Source organism: Bombyx mori, chromosome 19 (assembly GCF_030269925.1).
Source record: "Bombyx mori chromosome 19, ASM3026992v2".
NCBI lineage: Eukaryota > Metazoa > Arthropoda > Insecta > Lepidoptera > Bombycidae > Bombyx > Bombyx mori.
Genome location: NC_085125.1, coordinates 338,198 through 358,856, shown reverse-complemented (window position 1 = coordinate 358,856; position 20,659 = coordinate 338,198). Strand labels below are relative to the sequence as shown.

At 40.3% G+C, this 20,659-nt stretch overlaps 1 protein-coding gene across 12 annotated transcripts in view; it reads left to right on the top strand.

Annotated features, from left to right (window-relative positions):
* Positions 1-20,659, top strand: part of LOC101737057 (protein prickle) — a 358,717-nt gene that overhangs the window by 259,766 nt on the left and 78,292 nt on the right. For all 12 annotated transcript variants that reach the window (XM_062673849.1, XM_062673850.1, XM_062673854.1 and 9 more), the window contains 3 exons: positions 6,756-7,278; positions 16,932-17,045; positions 17,757-17,885. In XM_062673849.1, the coding sequence (XP_062529833.1) occupies positions 6,756-7,278; positions 16,932-17,045; positions 17,757-17,885 (766 nt within the window). The remainder of the gene's footprint in view (positions 1-6,755; positions 7,279-16,931; positions 17,046-17,756; positions 17,886-20,659) is intronic.

The following is a 20,659-nucleotide window of genomic DNA, read 5'->3' as shown; positions in this document are numbered from 1 at the left end:
CGCAGAATCTACCACCGGATCGGAACCGCAACCTACTGAGAAGATCTGGCGAGAAACTCAGTGGGCTGTGTCTGTGGGTTAATTTACTCGTCCAGCCCTTCGTCGCAAGCGACGGGTTCGACGAGAATGATGATCGGCGATATTTGGCATTGCGGTGGTTTGTTCATTCTCTGCATTTTATTTAATTACCGAATACAATATTTTCAATTCTAGTCAATGAGAAATCAATAATAATTTGTTGAATTCATTCTGTTCACAGTTTTCATTCACAACTTTAAAACATTTTAAGAAATTAGTAGAACGACATTTATCGATTTAAATAACTTTCATAAAGATTTGTGTCCTGAATGAGTTATTTTCACACATTTCTATGAGCTATGTTTGAGACAGTGAAATAAATCCGTATTGTTTTTAAAGCTAGCCGTCAGAGAAACTAAAGAATATTATTTTGCATATTATACCTGTTGATCTTAATTTGATAGCTGCAGACCGGATGTAGATTCGGAAGGCCGACCCCAATTGCGATGGGAAAAACCACGGAGAAAGCAAAAAGATTCCGTAGTCTAATGGGTAAAACGCGCAGCGTATCCAAAACGAGATTAAACTCAAATCCTGATAGCAGTGCAGTACAATGCATTTTTTGTTAGTACCTAATGTTACTGTATATCCGAACCACTTCCACGGTGAAGGAGCAGGTTCTTAGTTTTGTCTTATGTAATGCATTAGCACCACGTATTAATTAAGTATACGGGCCCTGATCTGAGGTCTGAGGTCTGAGATCTGAGGTCTGAGGTCTTAACCTCTCATTCTTAAAATTCAAACCCGATAGCTTTGCAAACGGGGCTACAATCTGCCAACCGCTAGTCTAAAGACTCGAACTGCTTTTGTAACAAAGCCGAGCCAACTGGACACTAAACAACAGACAGATATTAAATGACAACAGCAGGTAACATATTACATGTAATTGAATATAATTTGATACCGACAACCCAAATGTGAGGCCGACCGCAACCGCAGATACCCATTTTCACCAGCACCTCCTATTCAGGAGACCTCTTCACGAAATTTGTTTCAGGATCACCTAAGCATTAAATAGGGCCATGGTTAAGTACTTTTTTCATTGTATCAATCTAGCTATCAGCTTTTCGGATTATAGAAGAAACTATTTTAATTTTAATTTTATTTTCAAAGTCGTTAGTAGCTTTTTAGCTAGTTACGACAAAAGTAACACCTATTTTCTTCCTTTAACGCCACGTACATTTAACGTATATGTAGGATTGGGAAGAACCGAACGTATAAAAAGACTGTGGAACTGAGCGTTAAGACGTGAGTGAGAGAAAAGGGAAAGAAAGGGAAAAGTGAATGACAGACTGAAAAAAATGAGCCAGACGTAATAAAAGTGGTAATTAATTTTGTATTATTATTATAACAGAAGATTTTAGAACAGTGGAAGTTTTATTTTTTGCGCTGCAATAAGAATAAAAGGAATAGGGATTATTCTACATACATGTTTATAAACACAAATTGTAAATAAATAAATAAAATATAAATAAATATAAATTTCAAATACACAATTCTCAAAAAGTAGGGATTATAATCTCTGGAGGAATAGAGGGATAGGCCTGAAAACTAAAACCAGACTGGTGCGGACTCTTGTTTTCTCTATCTTCTTGTATGGAGCTGAGACATGGACGTTGAAAGCAGCAGACCGAATGCGCATCAATGCTTTCGAAATGTGGTGTTGGAGACGCATGCTAAGAATTCCGTGGACAGCCTTCCGGACTAACCTGTCGATATGAAGCAACTGGGCATCAAAATCAGACTGTCTACTGTATGTCTGAAGCGGATCCTCGAATATTTTGGTCACATTGCGAGGAAAGACGGCGATAACCTGGAAAAACTTATGATCACAGGGAAAGTTGAAGGCAACAGATCTAGAGGCCGCAGCCCGACTCGTTGGTCCGATCAGATCCGCACCACTTTGGACAGTACAGTGTACAGCGCGCTGCATGACGCCGTGGACAGGGGAAAGTGGAAAAACATCTTAAGATTGAAGCTCATGGGTGATGGTGGTCACGACCCTCAGACATGAGGAACACGATTGGAGGAGGAGGAGGGATCATAAAAAGTAGAGCTGACCTTACAGTTCTGATGTCGAGAACCAAGACCTACAGTGAACAATGACGAGCAATATACATATTTGTTGAACCAAATCGTAATCGATACACGATCGATCACAATTCGAATTAGAATCGATACGTCACTCGAGCATAAGTAATAAGTAATGTTTTTTTAAATCATTAATCATAATTGGATGAATTAGTTTAGAAAGTTTGTTCAATGACTGTAGCGTAACAAAGATGTTTGTATGTCGAGCGTGGATTGACTCATTGTTCTCTTCTCCGTCTGTACACACGTGGTGGGTCGGAACCATTCTTGAATACGACAGTAGGTGAAGGTAAGCTGCAAAATCCAAACTAAAAATCACTGACCCATTAAAAAAAACCTTTATGGATGATAGTTTGAAATTAGTTCTCATCCTTCATATATAGTTTGAAATTATAACTTTATTGGTGTCCGCTTGCCTTTCGTAGACTGTCGCTATAGACTGTCTCCTGAGATCAATCCTGGAATGTTTTTCTGTTTGAAGGGTGGGGCAGCCGTCGCGTTGTACTGTAAAAACTGAAACCTAAAAACTCATGTCTCGAGGTGGATGGCGGAATTTTCGTCGTAGGTGTCTCTGGGCTCCGGTAACCACTTAACACCAGGTGAGCCGTAAGCTCGTCCACCCATCTGAACAATAAAATAAAAAAGAGTAGAGCCGCTAAGCCCGTTACAACACCAAGCTTCGTGGTCTGCCGACGGCATCACGTAGCGGCATCTCGAACCCCATGCCCGTTTTATGACCTTAAACGCGCGCTCAAATTGTTTATTTAAAATGTATTCGTATGTGACCTCTAAAAATGTAAATTTCCAAAACATTCCCTACGGTTCGAATGTGTTATAGGAAAATTTAAGTTGAATGAAAAAACGCGATATAAAATCGTAAAAGTAGTCGTAAATTGTAATCCGTATGTACGTATACATAAATATATGACTGGTAAACTTTTCGTTTAAAATTTACAATATTACATTTTTTTATTACTTTTGACCCACAATATAAAACTCGATATAACCCTGACATTGTCGGTGCTCTTGAGCCACGATGACCACACATCACCAGATGGGTCGTATGCTTGTCCGTCTTCTAAGGCGTGTCACATTAGCCCACCTTGTTTTCGGCATCCTTTCCCATACTATCGGCACTTTAATGTTAATAAATCTTTGGTTTGTCAATATTTGATTTATGTAAACGTCTGTATTTAGTAAATTGTTTATGATTATAATTACAGTGAACATAACATAATTACAGTGAATTACAGTGATTATAATTACATTACAGTGAAAGCACGACTTCCAGTTTATCTCATTGAAGAGAGAAAATCAATTCAAATGAGGACATGACGCATCGCAATCAGAAACTAGTTATTACGTGACTACGATGGGTTGTAAAACGATCGCATGTTTATTGCGTGCTCGGACCCGCGATTTTGTAACTTCACAGCTCTCGTATCAGCCCAGGGTTAAACAGCCTACCACCAGTAGGGCGTCTTATGAGCCTACACGGATAGGTACCACCACTTCGTTTCTTTCTGCCGTGAAGCAGTAATGCGTTTCGGTTTGAAAGGCAGAGCAGCCGGGCTATAACGGAGACTTAGAAATCATGTCTCAAGGTGGGTGGCGGTATTTACGTTGTTGAGGTTCATGCGCTCTGGTAATCACATAATACCAAAACACAAATTGCACCAAAGCGGAAACAGTGGTGCAAACTTTAGTAAAGCATCCGTAATTGCAGTCGTTGTGGCCTAAAGGATAAGACGTCCGGTGCATTCGTGTTGAAGCGATGCACCGGTGTTCGAATCCCGCAGGCGGGTACCAATTTTTCTAATGAAATACGTACTCAACAAATGTTCACGATTGACTTCCACGGTGAAGAAATAACATCGTGTAATAAAATCAAACCCGAAAAGTTATAATTTGCGTAATTACTGGTGGTAGGACCACTTGTGAGTCCGCGCGGATAGGTACCACCGCCCTGCCTATTTCTGCCGTGAAGCAGTAATGCGTTTCGGTTTGAAGGGTGGATCAGCCGTGGCGCGTCTATTTTGTAGATGTCTATGGGCTCCAGTAACCACTTAACACCAGGTGGCTCGTCCAACAATATAAGCAATAAAAAAAATAAAAAAATCTAACTGGTAACCCCATCCGACATGTGCTCTCAAACGACTATCATAAAGGGATAACATTGTGTAATAAAGAACTCGAAAAACTTATTGATTTGCGTAATTCATATAATGGTGTCTATCCAAGTTATGGTACTCAGTTCACAGACTAAAACAGTCGTTTTAATCTAATTAAAGCTTCGACCTCAAATCTCAAGACTGGTGGTGGAATACCCATTATGAAATTATGTATGATAATAAATTAAAACCACGTGGGTCGGGACAATGTTCGCCCTTCTACATAAAAAAAACACTACCGCGGAAATTTTTTCATGAACACAAAGATTGATAGTCGTGAATATGAAAGTTATTGTCATACGGTAAATTGTTGCACCCACTTGTGATCATTGACATAGACAATAGGTGAAACTGGACCGCGTCACGAATTGTGGCTTGAGATGTCGAATTATAATTGATTGTGGGAACAGCGGCCTCCGAGAAGCCTACTTCTACCTACCATTGAAATCAGAATATGCATATATTCGTTTTCTATTTTTGTCTTTCGCTTTCAGACATCCAGCAAACTCAAGCTAATTGTTCTAAATAAAAAAGACAACAAACAATTTATGAAATATCTTTTTTACGTTCCTTTTAACTATATCTTCTTCTGTATAAAGACGCATTGGATTCTAATGTTTCATTATTATTATTATTTTTAGTACTTAAATGGGAGAACGAGCTCACAGCCCACCTGGTGTTTGGTCACTGGAGCCCATAGACACCTACAACGTAAATGCGCCAACCACCTTGAGATATAAGTTCTAAGGTCTCAAGTATAGTTACAACGGCAACCCCAACCTTCAAACCGAAACGCATTACTGCTTCACGGCAGAAAAGGCAGGGTGGTGGTACCTACCCGCGCGGACTCTCAAGAGGTCGTACCACCAGTAAAAATTAATTACGAATATATCGATTTATAGGAAGAACATTAACAAATGACATAAAAATATTTTAATTTAATTAAGAAAGTCCTTATTAAGTGTTTCGTAAATAAAATAATTTTAATCGCATCTTTATAACGGAATCTAAAGTGTTTCACATGTAATAACCTCATTCGCGACCAGTCAGTAAACTTATTGCGCCTTCGTATATTCCCAAGTATGTTAATGTTGCAAACAACAGCTCGATCATAAGTATCTTTATTTGATTATGTTAATCACATATTTCTGCCGTGAAGCAGTAATACGTTTCGGTTTGAAGGGTGAGGCAGCCGTTGTAACTAGACCTTAGAACTTATATCTCAAGGTAGGTGGCGGCATTTACGTTATAGATGTCTATGGGCTCCGGTAACCGCTTAACAGCAGGTGGGCCGTGAGCTCGTCCACCAAGCTAAGCAATAAAAAATAAATAAAAATAAAAATATTCCGGTCTCCGTCCTCATCGACCCGTCGCATGCGACGAAGGGCTCGACGAAGGGCTCGACGAGTGAATTAACCCATAGACACAGCCCACTGAGTTTCTCGCCGGATCTTCTCAATGGGTCGCGTTTCCGATCAGGTGGTAGATTCTGCGAAGCACTGCTCTTGCTAGGGCCAGTGTTAGCAACACTTCGGTTTGAACCCCGTGAGCTCACCTACACGTCAAGGAGAAGCTGAAATAGCCTCTCAAGGCTATCAGCATATGTAGAGGAAAAAATCGCATATACAGAAGTGTAGCCTTTGCGTAAGATAAGAAGAGGCTCATGTATGTGCATGTGTTCGTTGGCGTTCGCAGATAGGATTTTTTATTATTTTGTTGACACCAGTAAATTTTACTCATTTTATCGAAACCGTGACCCGTAGCGTTAACAACATGAGGCTAGTTTAAGAGTCCTACATTTCGGCAAGTGAGAGTTATCATTTAAGAGAAGCGCAGCCATTATATAGTAACTGTGTCCCGTTCAAATAACTTGTTCCAAAGTAGCTTGTAGCTTTGAATTGAGGCTGCCACTTGGCCACGGGTTCTGGCGTGGCTAACATTCATGAACGTAGGTGACCGCTCACCATCAGATAGGACACTAAATTGTCTATCTACAAAAGTAATAAAAATATCTGAGTTTTTCTCAAATCGTCAAACGCTTCCAAGACCTAGAAAAAAAAAGAAAATATTTGATAAAATCCAAAAAAAAAAAAGGCCGCTGAGTTTGTTTCGCCGGTTCTTCTCAGGACTGTGGCTTTTTTTGGAACCGGTGGTAGAGTTAACATTTTCTTTTACATTTTGACATTCAACAAGTGTGTTTTTGATAACATCCAAGTTGAAATAAATGATTTTGAATTTGAATTTGAATTTGAATTAGAAAGAAGCGTACTTGTTACTAGCAACTGTATTGAAAGTAAAATTATCATGAAAAATAACAGTAACTGGCACTTTGTGCACTAATTATAACTATTTAACTACTAAAGATAAATAAAATATTATTTTATTTAAAAAATTATCTAATATCTTCTATTCCAGACCTGTTTGCCGAAACTGCGTGGTGTCACCGACGGGCTCATCACCGCCTCCCCTGCAAGAGCAGCCTATATCACCTCCACCGCCAGCGCCTTCAACGCCACTCACATCACCGAGGCAATCCCTCCCCTCCCCGCAGCCGAGCCACAGTGGATCCTCAGCACCGAGTCACTCGCCCCATCCATATTCCTATCCTAACTTTCGAAGAAGTCAACCAGTTCAGGGTCACTACCCTGAGTACAACCTTCTTCACAGCCATAGTGCTTCCCAATTGAATCAGAACTATCCTCCAGCTGTGAGTTACCAAGGACAGTCAAGCCAAGCGCAGCCATACCCTCTATCCCCTCAGTCAGCGATGTCGCTATCCCCCCATCCAGTGCCTCAAGGGAAGTTCAGGGGTCTACTAGAACACGCTGAACGGTTGATGAAACCAGTGGATCCTCATCGGCATTCTCAAAGCGACGACGATTCCGGATGTGCTTTGGAAGAGTATACGTGGGTTCCGCCTGGATTGAGACCAGAACAGGTTAGCCATAACCCAATTACCTAATTTAGTTTCGGTGGCAACACTACACGCTCATGGCCGTGCAGTGTCATGTGGGTGCTCCCGATGTTCCCACTACAGAAATCACACCGTTGTAATGACATCAGCATCCATTTATTAAATTATCCAAACAAAATAATAGAACAAAATATACGCCGTCATTGTGGGACAGAGATGGTGACTCTACATAATAGATGTTTTTTTTTCAATTTCTTAGTTTGAACTTAAACAATTTTTTTATCGTATTGGAGCCACTGCAGGCATATGAAAAAGCATGAATCTTAAATACGAGCTTTTCAAACAATTTCCCAAAAAAGCCATCAGCTCCGTGTATAAATATAAGCTTTTGTGACGAATATTCAAAAGCTTTTGTCTGCCACAAAGCTGTTGTTGAACAAAAGCTCGCTTCTATTTTCGAATACCTATTGTCGTTAACAGTGGTTTTACGGAAATTAAAAATAGATGGACAGTAATGGATGTTTTCTGTAACGCGGTAGACAGAGACACCGGAAACAAACAGCCACCTTTAGTTTTATTCATTTGTAGTTTTTATTTATTTAAATATGATTTTAGTGTATGTGTTGGCAAGTGGTGACCACCACTCCATGGGGGACAACGGAGGAGTTTTTATTTTTATGGAAAAAACTTTGATTCTCAATTCACTGAGTCGGTGTGTTAAGAGTTAATTCCTAGTGATAGTTACAAAGTTGTCTTGGCCTCTACAGTCCTGCCACTGGTCGCTCCCAGCGTCGGTCTGGTGCAGGTAAAGTAATTTACGAATCGAGCGCATTCCGCCGCTCTTGCCCTTTCCGTACTCTGTCTCTCTGGAGTTTATTTGTTTACTGGCTTCAACTCTCTCACGCGTGCCACTTATTCACAGCCCGAACACGCGGTGCGGTCATCAATTGGATGAAAGACAGTCAACGTCCGGCCACAAAAATGAACGTCATCAACTTCCCTGTTTTTATTTATTGCCCTTGTAGGCAGACGAGCATACGGCCCAACTGATGGTGAGTGGTTACCGTCGCTCATGGATGTCAGCAATGCTTGGGACAGAATCAAACCGCTGCCCCTAATCTATTGATTGATCGGTGACTCGGTCGAGTATAGACGTGTTATAGTGACTTTCGTATTTCTCAAAAAAATATAAGAAAATGGCTTCGTTACGCATTGAAGAAACTGTTCGCGAGTTACACCAAGTGGTCAGTGATTTGGTTACTAAAGTCGAGCGGTTAGAGCGTGTTATTTATGAACAAAATACGATCATCAAAAATCAATGTGAGGTGCTGGCTATGACAACAAATACATCGGTTACTGTTGCCGATGACACAAGTACCCACAAAGATAGTGATATTTCTGTTCCTGCGTTAACAAATAAGCAGAAAGTACCGATTCGATTGGCTCGTACTCGGGCCGTGTCAGCAATCACAGCGATGGCATCTGGACGCAAGAAAGGGACAACGAGTGCGACAGCAGTATTTCCTACGTCTGCCGCACATTCCGTTTGCACTTTGCATGACAAGCCGCTTGATCGACCTTCATCGGATGCCCCTGTTACCCATCACAACGTCACTGAAGCGCAACTATCGCTCTCATCCGGGACATCCGAGGTTCAATCCGGAACACTCAATGAAAAGTGGGTTGAGGTTAAGTCGCGTCGTTCCCGAGGTCCACCAGCTAATGTACTCAAAGGAACGGCCACACCCGGAACTATGACCATCGAAGCTGCTGAAAGATGGAAGTATTTGCATCTTTATTTTGTTAAGGAGGGAACTACCGATGACATCATTCGCGATCACCTTACGCAGATTTGTAAAGAAGACGTATGTATAGTCGAGTCACTAAAACCTCGCGGTAAATACGCCTCCTTCAAAATAAGTGTTCCCGTTAAAATGGAGGGTTTGGTTATGTCTTCGGCAAATTGGCCAGAGGATATTTGCATTAAACCATGGCGGCGGGGATTTCGTAAGCCCAGCGACATTTAAAAATACAAAAAATATTGGTAAATCGTTTTCAGTGTATATTTTATATCAAAATGTACGCGGTCTTAGATCTAAGTTAAGTTTATTTAAAAAAACACTTTTGAATACGAATGCACATTTGATAGCTGTTACCGAGACATTTCTTGTTAGTTCGGTATATGATGGCGAGCTGTTCCCTAGGGGATATACTGTCTATCGACAGGATCGTGCTAACGATGCAGGCGCGGGTGGTGTCTTGCTCGCTGTTCGCGACACTTTCTCCTCACGCCGTGTTACTAATATTGATGGTCTCACGGCTGCGCAGGAGGTTTTATTTGTATTAATAACTTATAAAAATATTAAGTTTCTCTGCTGTGTAGTATACTTACCACCTAATTATAATAATATGGAGTATTTACATGTGTTACAAACCATCGAAAATGCTATTTGTAAACTTGCACCGGTGGAAGTAGTTATTATTGGTGATTTCAATTTAAATTCTGTGTCTACCTATGTACGCGAGCAATTCGAATATTTCTTAAATTTTTGTAAATTAACGCAATTTAATACTGTTCTAAATCATCATGGAGGTATCTTGGATTTCGTTTTGAGTGGACTACACAGAGAGCGTGTCTGTGTTGTGCGGGGAATCGGTGCTCTCGTGCCGGAGGACTGCTATCATCCGACGCTTGAAGTATCCGTGCGATGGCCAAGCAGGCGGAGCTGTGTCGGCGCTGGCATGCCCCCCGTCCCTCTATCTTCCAATTCAGCCTACGTACTGGATCGCGGCTCCCAATGGAATTTTCGTAAAGCTGATATTAATGTACTATATGCGTCTTTTGCTGAGATTGATTGGAGTGACATTGTTTCTGAGACGGATGTCAACATCGCTCTTAATAAATTTTACAACAAATTATACTCTATAATCGATTACTGTGTGCCGACCAAACGTTCTATATTAACAAATCAATCAAATAAATACCCAACTTGGTTTACTTCCGAAATAATACGGAACTTAAAACTCAAACATTTTAATCACAAAAGGTACAAAGCTGAGGGAAAAGAAGTAAATTTAGAATTGTTTAAATATTATAGGAGTAGAATAAAATATCTGATGGAGACAGCGTATAAAAAATATTTGTTGAGCATAGAGAAAGACATCGGTCATAATCCAAAAATTTTTTGGAAGTTTATTAAAGATAAGCGACAAGGTAGGCATAATTGTAATAAATATTATGATTACTTGGGAAAACCTGTGGAAGGGCAATACGCGGCAGATGCATTTGCAACTTACTTCAGTTCAGTTTTCTTAGCCAATGAACCCAAATTAGATCCAACTGAGGCCCAGCATAGTGCAGCAATAACATCACAGTTTTGTTCCAGTGCTCGAGTAGCTTTATTGACTGTAGATAGTTCAGACCTGCGCTGTGCTGTGAAGCGCATTAAGCCGTTCTCCGCATCAGGTCCAGATCGTATCCCTTCCTTTTTGGCTAAGGATTGTATGAATGTGCTTAGTGTACCACTACTACACATTTATAATCTCGCACTCCAAATGTCCACATATCCATCTACGTGGAAGCACACTAGAGTAACTCCGGTCTTCAAGGGTGGTGACCGCACAGATGTGAGAAACTATCGACCCATCGCAGTATTATCAGTATTTGCAAAGATATTTGAGTCCATTATGAATAAACATGTTAGCGCGCAGATTCGGAACCAATTGACTGACAGTCAACATGGTTTTCGAGCTGGTAGATCTACGGCAACTAACCATATTAATTTTGTAAACTATGTTGCTGCTGAAATGGATGCAGGAAAACAAGTCGACGCTGTGTACTTAGACTTTGAAAAAGCCTTCGACCGTGTCGATAATGACCTACTGTTGATGAAATTTGCTTCATTCGGATTTACCCCAAAACTCCTCAAATTATTTTCTTCTTATCTCTCCGATAGGTCTCAGCATGTAGAATTGGCGGGCTTCAAATCTAAAACTTATTTTACAAGATCAGGGGTCAGTCAGGGTAGTACCCTTGGTCCGACTCAGTTTTTAATCATGATAAATGATCTTCCTTTTATTCTTAGTGAACGGACCAGGTGTCTTATGTTTGCTGACGACCTTAAGCTGTACGTTGGGGTCGGGTGTGATGCTGAGCGCCATGCTTTGCAGCGCGACATTACTCGGGTTGCAGAGTGGGGAGAGCGTAACCGCTTGCATTTTAATATTAATAAATGCAAGGTCGTTGCATACAGCCGGTCACGGTCGCCCGTGTTGTTCCCGTACCATATATCTGGAGTCATTTTGAATCATGTGGCAGTTATACGTGACTTGGGGGTTATTTTTGATTCCAAGCTAACGTTTAAAGATCACATACAGCATATCTGTAAAAGGGGTAGTGGTCTGCTTGGTTTCATAATTCGTCAGACGCACGACTTTGTAGGCCATCGTGTGATTTTTATGCTGTACGATGCCTATTTGCGAAGTAGTCTTGAATATAACGCACTCGTGTGGGATCCGTGACTTGGGGGTTATTTTTGATTCCAAGCTAACGTTTAAAGATCACATACAGCATATCTGTAAAAGGGGTAGTGGTCTGCTTGGTTTCATAATTCGTCAGACGCACGACTTTGTAGGCCATCGTGTGATTTTTATGCTGTACGATGCCTATTTGCGAAGTAGTCTTGAATATAACGCACTCGTGTGGGATCCTCGCGAAGCAGTTCAAAAGCTAATGCTGGAAAAACTACACAAAAAATTTTGCAGGTTCCTATTCAAGAAAATGTATGGCTACTATCCGTTCTTGTATCCATCACTTTATGTGACTGGTATGGTCGGATTAGATACTCTTGAGCTGAGACGGAAGATGACTCTTATGGTGCATTATTATCAGCTATTGCATAACAAAATTGATAACTCCACTGCACTGGAATCAGTGTCGCTATATGTGCCTGATGGCTACATGCGCGGATGTATGTGTGGAGGGGTGCGTCGCCAGCGGCAGCTTCTTAGTACTGCGCACGCGCGTACGCAGCACACCGCTAACTCCCCGACGCATCGTGCTGTCTCGCTACTCAATGGCTTGCTAGCCTATGCTCCGGAAATGGATATATTCCATGATGGTTTGCAGCGATTTATTGTTGTTGTAAGGAATTACTTAAGCTAATTATTAATGCCTTACAAATGTTTTGGTTTATACTGTTAATTTGTAAGTAGATTGAATGAATAAATAAATAAATGAATAAATAAATAAATAAATAAATAAATCTATATATTAATACGTGAAGCAAAAACTTTGTACCCCTTTTTGCGAAAATTGCGCGGACGGAGCAGTATGAAATTTCCCACACTTATAGAGAATATAGAGAAGGAGTGCAGAATGCTAATATTTTTTTTAATTATGCCTAAAAATACATTTAATCAATAAAAAAACATTACACACACTACATACCATGTATTTGACGCACACACGCATGCATACTATTTATTTAATTATAGTCAAACTTTTGTTCTGGACGTCTGTTGTCAAATTGAGAATAGATTAAATATTGTTTGTATTTATTAATATTTTCTATAGTGTAGTATTGGCGAAATTTGTGATTATAGAAGTATAAAATACAATCAATATAAATATAAAATATAAATATATAAAAAAACAATAATAGTGTACAAACTTACAATTTCAATTAATTATAGTCGAATTTCGACTACTGCGGGACCTCTAGTTCCATTTATTAGACAACAGCGCGGTCTTCTTGCGAAGCCAAACCAGACAATCAGAACGTGCATTTTCAAATTATAATATATTTATCGTATAACTTATTATTTACATTGGAACATAGCTAGAGGCGAGTGATAATATTGCGGAATTACTCGCAGTAAAAAAATTAATGGGCGGTGATTGCTCGCGTTAAGCGCGTATTGCTGCGGGCTACACGCGCTGCTAATTATTGTACAGAAATATGTTCCTACATACTAACTACAATCTTAATGTAATCAAATATTATTCGAATGCTATTGATGTTGCTTGTGACCATGGAAATTTGATTTCTTTGATTACTTTTAGACATGAAGTCGTATCGTTCCGCTAACGACAAGCACAACCAGTCAACAAAAACAAATTTAAAATATTTTCAGAATTAAGAAGTTTACAAGCATTTCAATTTTAGGTACGTCACAGGTCAAGAACGCATAAAAGTTCCATATCAAAACTCTTTTCAATTATCATTGTTACAGGTGCTATACGAGTATGTATTTCATTTTAATCTTCATTTGCCTTTTATTTTAACTGAGCATTATGCCAGTTTCCTAGCTCCATTACATTTGAATAACACGTAATGGTTGGGGACAACAATAGTGAGATCGGATGAGATAAAAAAAAAATTGCTTATATGGGTGGACGAGCTCACAGCCCACCTGGTGTTAAGTGGTTACTGAAGCCTATAGACACCTACAACGTAAATGCGCCACCCACCTTGAGATATAAGCACTATGGTCTCAGTATAGTTACAACGGCTGCCCCACCCTTCAAACCGAAACACATTACTGCTTCACGGTAGAAATAGGCGGAGTGGTGGTACCCGTGCGGACTCACAAGAGGTCCTACCACCAGTAAAATCATATATATCATCAAATATGTATATCAAGCACTTGTAATAGAATACTAGCCTGTGCTGGTTCGATACAACCTTCATCACTGGTAGAGCAGTGCAGGCCTCTGTAGCATATACCCGCTGAGTTTCTCGCCTGATCTTCACAGTGGGTGCGATTCCGATCCAGTGGTAAATTCAACGAAGCACTCAAGAGGAGCAAGAGCTCGACTCATCAGTGTTAGCAATTATTACTCATCTATCGGGCCGTGAGTAGTTGCAATGAATAGCCCCTTAGGATATCAACGATTAGTTAGGCAAAAAATATGGGATATCAAACGCCAAAGAATCTCTAGAATCTGTCCATATCCGGATTTGAGAGTCGCTACCCATATTAGAGAAGCAAGGCGCGAAAATAGCGTAATTGTAATAGGGAAACTTTTTAAATAAAACTCGTGAAATTTCCCCTTAAAACTTCCAAAATGTAATTACAGATTACAGTAAAAATAAAGTGCCGGGTTCCAGAAGACGCGACGAGGCAAAAAATTAGGCCGCGTCTCCGAGAGGATGGATGTCGTAACGACACCCCGCATTCATATTTCATTCGATTTTCTCTATTCAAAGACCGAATTAAACAAATGAACAAACCGTTAATTAATCATTGCGGTGACTAATTCGTAGTGTTGTCGATCAAAATCGAAGTTTCCGTTCCTAGTATACGTATTACTGAGCTCGTGAATATATCGTAATTGTATACTATAATCCTACTACGGTTCACGGTAGCATTGTACTAATACGTGACGTACGTAAATGCAGACGACCTTCTGTGGCACTTTTTACTGGTGGTAGGACCTCTTGTGAGTCCGCACGGGTAGGTACCACCACCCTGCCTATTTCTGCCGTGAAGCAGTAATGCGTTTCGGTTTGAAGGGTGGGGCAGCCGTTGTAACTATACTGATACCTTAGAACTTATATCTCAAGGTGGGTGACGCATTTACGTTGTAGATGTCTATGGGCTCCAGTAACCACTTAACATCAGGTGGGCTGTGAGCTCGTCCACGCATCTAAGCAATAAAAAAATATTAAAAAAGGTACAAATATTACTAACAAGCGGCAGCCAGTGGCTTGGCTGTGTCCCATGTGCATTGATGCCCAAGAGCGACAGCGACCACCTACCATCCAATTATGTTCGTCTGCCGTCTATTTCCATAAAAAATGGAGTGCCTCGAGAAACTAATGGTCACTTTGGACAGATCAGACGTAATGCAGACGACCTTCTGTGGCATATAATCGTTCGCCGGAAGGTACTGCTCCAAGCTCTACACTATAATCGCACTCGCAAAAACCTAAAAAATTATCCAATATTTCCTTAACATGATAAATATTAATATAATCATTTGTTGGAATTTTCTCGCACATAATTCATTATTGACTTGAAACTTGTACGCTCATACTTCAATTAGTACTAGTGTACAAACGAGGGCATTTCGCAAGCTTAACCACGGTCAAAGGCAGGCCTAGTATCGCTGGTGGCTAATAAAATAATGAACACAAGTTTTTCCCTTAGCTGCAATAAATAAGAGGCACCTAATGAAAGCGGTCGACAGTCTGCTAATGAAAGACAAACGTGCCTCGCATCCGCGAGCCGGACAGTCAGTGTGGAGAGTACTCCGTGAAGCAAGCTTTATTTACCAAATTAATTAATTACTAAAATACTAAAAAACTTTTATTATTTTTATTATTGCCTTTGTAGGAAGACGAGCATACGGCCCACCTGATGGTGAGTGGTTACCGTCGCCCATGGACTTCAGCAATGCCAGGGGCAGAGCCAAGCCGCTGCCTACCGCAAAAAACTTTTACGGTCCAATCTCGTCTTTGTGGCCTCAAGAGCCGAGCAAGAATACTGTCCTCTAAAACTTTGAACGTTACATCATACTTTCATTGACGAGTCGTGAAAACCAAATAAAATGCTAAACTATTAAGGTTTTCCCTTTAAGAACAGCCGAACATACCACTTTTTTCCTACCTAAGTTGTCGAGGCTATGCCAGCGTAACCATAACGTGTAGGTGAACTCTCGGGGCTCAAACCTGGAGGCGTTGCTAATATCAGCCCTAGCAGGGTTCGCGACGAGTTCGACGAGAACGGTGACCGGTGCTTGAGGTACCTAAAAGTACCATTGGTAGATCGAGAGGATCCGAAATGACTCATTTAGGGCAACGTCGACTGTTTACCATAACATACCACCCATATCATGATAAGCTCTTGTAAATCATTTAAAAGAACCCAGACAATATTAACTGTAAAGTGCTTCAATTAAATCTTTCATAAATTCGTCAGATATGTAGTCGATTAGATGCGAAAAATCCATGAGCCGGTTGTCATATTTCATTATAACAAAATGGCCGACATTGTTATTAACACAAGCTTCTAGTTTCCTGCGTATCGTAGATATAACTATTATTTTTACTAACATTCTCCCCTCGTGTAATAATCCGGGTATCTGGCGGACACTGTCCTTTTTAATAAACCCAGGTATTAATAACGTTATGCCGTTAAGAGATGAAACATGGCGGCAATTATTATGGCTCTACGTGATCTGTTAGACTTATGAGAAGATCTCTCGCTGTGCTCAGAGACACGTATACTTGCTAACACATACACTAATTTCATTGAGCATCAAATTTAATTCAATCAGAGATAGGTCTCAAAGATTAATTTGCATGACAACGGAAACTTTATATCCATTTTACCAATTCCTGTCAATAAAATGACAGTATGATAATTTTTTTTATTGCCTAGATGGGTGGATAAGCTCACAGCCCATCTAGTGTTAAGTGGATACTGGAGCCCATAGATATCTACAACGTAAATGCGCCACCCACCTTGAGATATAAGTTCTAAGGTCTCAAGTATAGTTACAACGGCTGCCCCACCCTTCAAACCGAAACGCATTGCTGCTTCACGGCCGAAATAGGCAGGGTGGTAGTACCTACCCGCGCGGACTCACAAGAGGTCCTACCACCGGTGAGAGTAACAAGGTGCGATAACAATTCCTAAAGAACAATAATAATGGCTTGATCCCATTCCAGGTCCATCTTTACTTCTCAGCACTTCCGGAAGACAAGGTCCCGTACGTGAATAGCGTAGGGGAGAGGTACCGCCTCAAGCAACTACTTCAACAACTTCCACCTCAAGATAATGAGGTAAAGAAAATGTTCTCAGATGTAGCTCACAATCGAGCAGTCATTGCCACGAAAACTAATCTTCGGCATAATTGAGTTATAAATTATTGCTTTGTGGAAATGTTTAAACTGTGTTTAGGCTTAGGCTTAAATTCTTAAAGTGAGCTAAAAAATTCTTCATAAGTTTCTCGACAGTCTGTTACAGAAAGAGATGTGTGTTTACAATCACAGTTAACCATCTGTTTTGAATGCCCAACCATTGGGCACCTCTGAACCGTGGATTACAGAAATAGATGTGTGTTCACAAGTAATCACAGTTAAGTATCGGTTTTGAATGGTCATTGGGCACCTCTGGATCGCTGTCTGTCGTGCCGGGTATACGACTTGCTGAGTAAATATATCTAATTAACTCTAGTGTAAATTAGTTAGTTGGCCATTATCAAACCACAAAATAATGTTGCGTAGGTAGGTACTGACCTCAATATATTTGCTTAATCCTGTCTTTATATGATTCTTACTTGTTCATACGTCTTCTATATGCTCAAGCAATTTATACCAAATTGAATTAAAACCCTGTGAAAGCCGTCATCATCATCAACCCATAGATGTCCACTTCTAAACATAGGCTTCCCCCAGGGAACACTACACTGCCTACTACTTTCACTACAATGACCACAATTTTCAGATAAATGCACAAAACGAATATGCCAAAATGTGTTTACGTGATTTCAGGTTCGGTACTGCCATGCTTTATCTGATGAAGAGAGGAAGGAGTTGAGGCTGTTCAGCGCACAGAGGAAACGCGAGGCCCTGGGTAGAGGACAGGCGAGGCAGCTCCACGCATCGGCGCCTTGCGAGAGGGTGAGTGTTTTTATGATAGCTTTTTTTTTAAATATTGTTCTGCCTGCTTGTATAAATAAATATATAAGGGGTGTTTTCGGTTACTTCTCAATACGACTTCGTCAAAACTAAACAAAAATCGGTTCAAGAGGATGTCTGTGTGTATGTAACTACGTTTTTACACTTAGATTATAATGTATATTATATAATGTACGACGCTTATCTCTATATAAGTATATAAAAATGAATTGCTGTTCGTTAGTCTCGCTAAAACTCGAGAACGGCTGGACCGATTTGGCTAATTTTGATCTTGAATGATTTGTGGAAGTCCAGAGAAGGTTTAAAAGGTACATAAATATGAAAATGCTGGGAATTAAATAAAAATAACAATTTTGTTTTTCCTGTGATGTGTCCCCCGTCGGACGGATTCCTTTTGTTTGTTTTAGATATATTTTATACAAAAGTTTAGGTCTTTTATTTGTCGATTCAGGCACTACGAAGTTTGCCGGGTCAGCTAGTTTTAATTAAAATTTACTATAATTTAAAAAAAACATTTAATGTTTATTTTAAGCTACCAAATAAAATGCCATTCGTTAAACTTACAATTGAATTAAGTTCCTCAAGTCCAAAGCTGCATAGCTTTTCCGAAATTTATTTATTACGAAGGGTAAGTCTGGATTATACTTGAAACGCGGAGTGAAGTAAATCCGAACAATTTATAAAGTAGTCCCTGGATTAACACCTAGCGTTTTTATTTTTAAAATGGCGCTGCTAATGGTGTAATCATGTTGCATGAGGGGCGGCGTACAGAATTTGTACCAGCGAAAATAAAGATGATTTTTGTCTTTTATGTCTTTTATGTTGTTATGTCCCGTTATGTCTTTTTACCACTTCACCATCCACCACCAGAGCAGATAATAAAGTACCTACCACGCACCACCTGCCCCTTAAATGAAAGCCTTTTCCCGCGTGTTGTGATAGATCCTTCTTCGATCGAGGCTACAAAGAGTTCTGGACGGTAAGCAGCCCTTTAGTGCTCACCTAGCTCTGCTGATGAGTGACGGCAGTCTGGTAATGGCAGGTGGCTTTGCTTCAAGGAAACAAAAATATAACTCAAATACCGATGATCACTTTGAAACTTGTGATCGAAGTCTCAGTTGCATTGGATTTTATTTATTATTTATTACCTGAATAGAAATTAATATCATGAAAACCGCGTAGACATCAGAATATAGTATTATATTATTTCGTTCTGTAGAGTAAATATGTTATAAGCGTCTTCCGGAAAATAATCTGTATAATAAATTAGTTACTTTTAAAACGAAGCGATATTCTCATTACATAATAAAGTCAACTAGTATCGACTATCTGCAAGTCGCTGCCCGCTCCGCTCGTCACCGTATATCACCCACTCCCAGCGGTACAAACATTTTAATTCCGTCTACATAAATCATGGAACCCTCCGCGTCTACTGCAATTGATGCTGCCCATTTTATTTAGCTTCACTTTCTATATTGTTTGTTTGGTTCACTCACTCATTTACCTACCGAGCTATTGAGTACCAGCTACACTGCTCAACTCGAATAGTAAAAATTGGTTACAGAACAAATACACTTTTTGTCAAACCATCGAGCTCCGCTGAGGAACGCGATTAATATGAAACCCCATGAAAACGCACCTGATGACAATTAAGGAAACGATAAGATCTACTCCCTTCCAAGCCTCTCCTCTCCCCAAAGGTAGTCCTGTTCCATGACTTTAAAAAATTAGTATTCATTTACAATTAAAAAGTTAAGCAATAAAACAAATTGAAGACGCCCCGACCGGGAACCGAACCTGGACTCGTAACGTTTAATTACCGTTGAGCCGCTTGAGAATTTAAATAATTGTGAGTCTTCGCGAATTTTAATTTGTTGGAAACTTCTAATTGTGTTATTTAAATTGGGGGTCGGAAACGTTTCTGTCTCTTTCTGAGCAGCCAATGCTTGTGAATTTCTCAGAAGTGAATCATTGAAATTGAAAAATATTAATTTGCGTAAATACTGGCGGTAGGAAGTGTTGTAAGCCCACAGAGCTAACCACCAAGCATATTAACTTTCCGTTTGTAGAGGGCAGCCTTTGTACAGTTGAGACTTCGGTTAGATCTTAAATTGGGTAGCGTTGTTCACGTGACAGTAATCAATGCATGTTAGTAACGCCGTGAACTCATCTGCTTAAATACCGGTGAACGTGTTTCGAACGCGAAGTATCACGTAGAATGTGCTGAAGATTGCAGAGTAATAATCAACAAGCTGTATGCCCAGTGCACCTCTATACCTCAGCGTAACAATGTAATCGCCTTATCGTTGCCGCCGCTGACTACTCCCCGAATCCTGATCACGCAGGAGCCAGTCACCGTCGACGCCCTAAACACGTCCTTATGGATCCATCGGATCCAATAACCTTTGCATTAGAGATCTTCAGCTCTAACACCAGGAGTAGGCTTAGGAACTCGACAAAGAGGTCGACGTGCAACCTAACCCATGCATCAGCCCGCTGAGTTTCTCACCGGATCTTCTCAGTGGGTCGCGATTCCGATCTGGTAGTAGATTCATTCGCGAAGCAACTGCTTTTGAGTTGTTAGGTCTCCTTCGGAGGCGCTAGGGCAGTTGTTAGCAAATCCCATCCCTCCTGGCTGAGGTTTTGCTCGCCCAACTGTCCTGGTGAAACTGGAAAGGCATCCGGGCCACCAGTAATCTTTCAATCATGAAAAAAAACCTCAGCGTAAATTCAAAACGAACGCAGCCCAAATATTT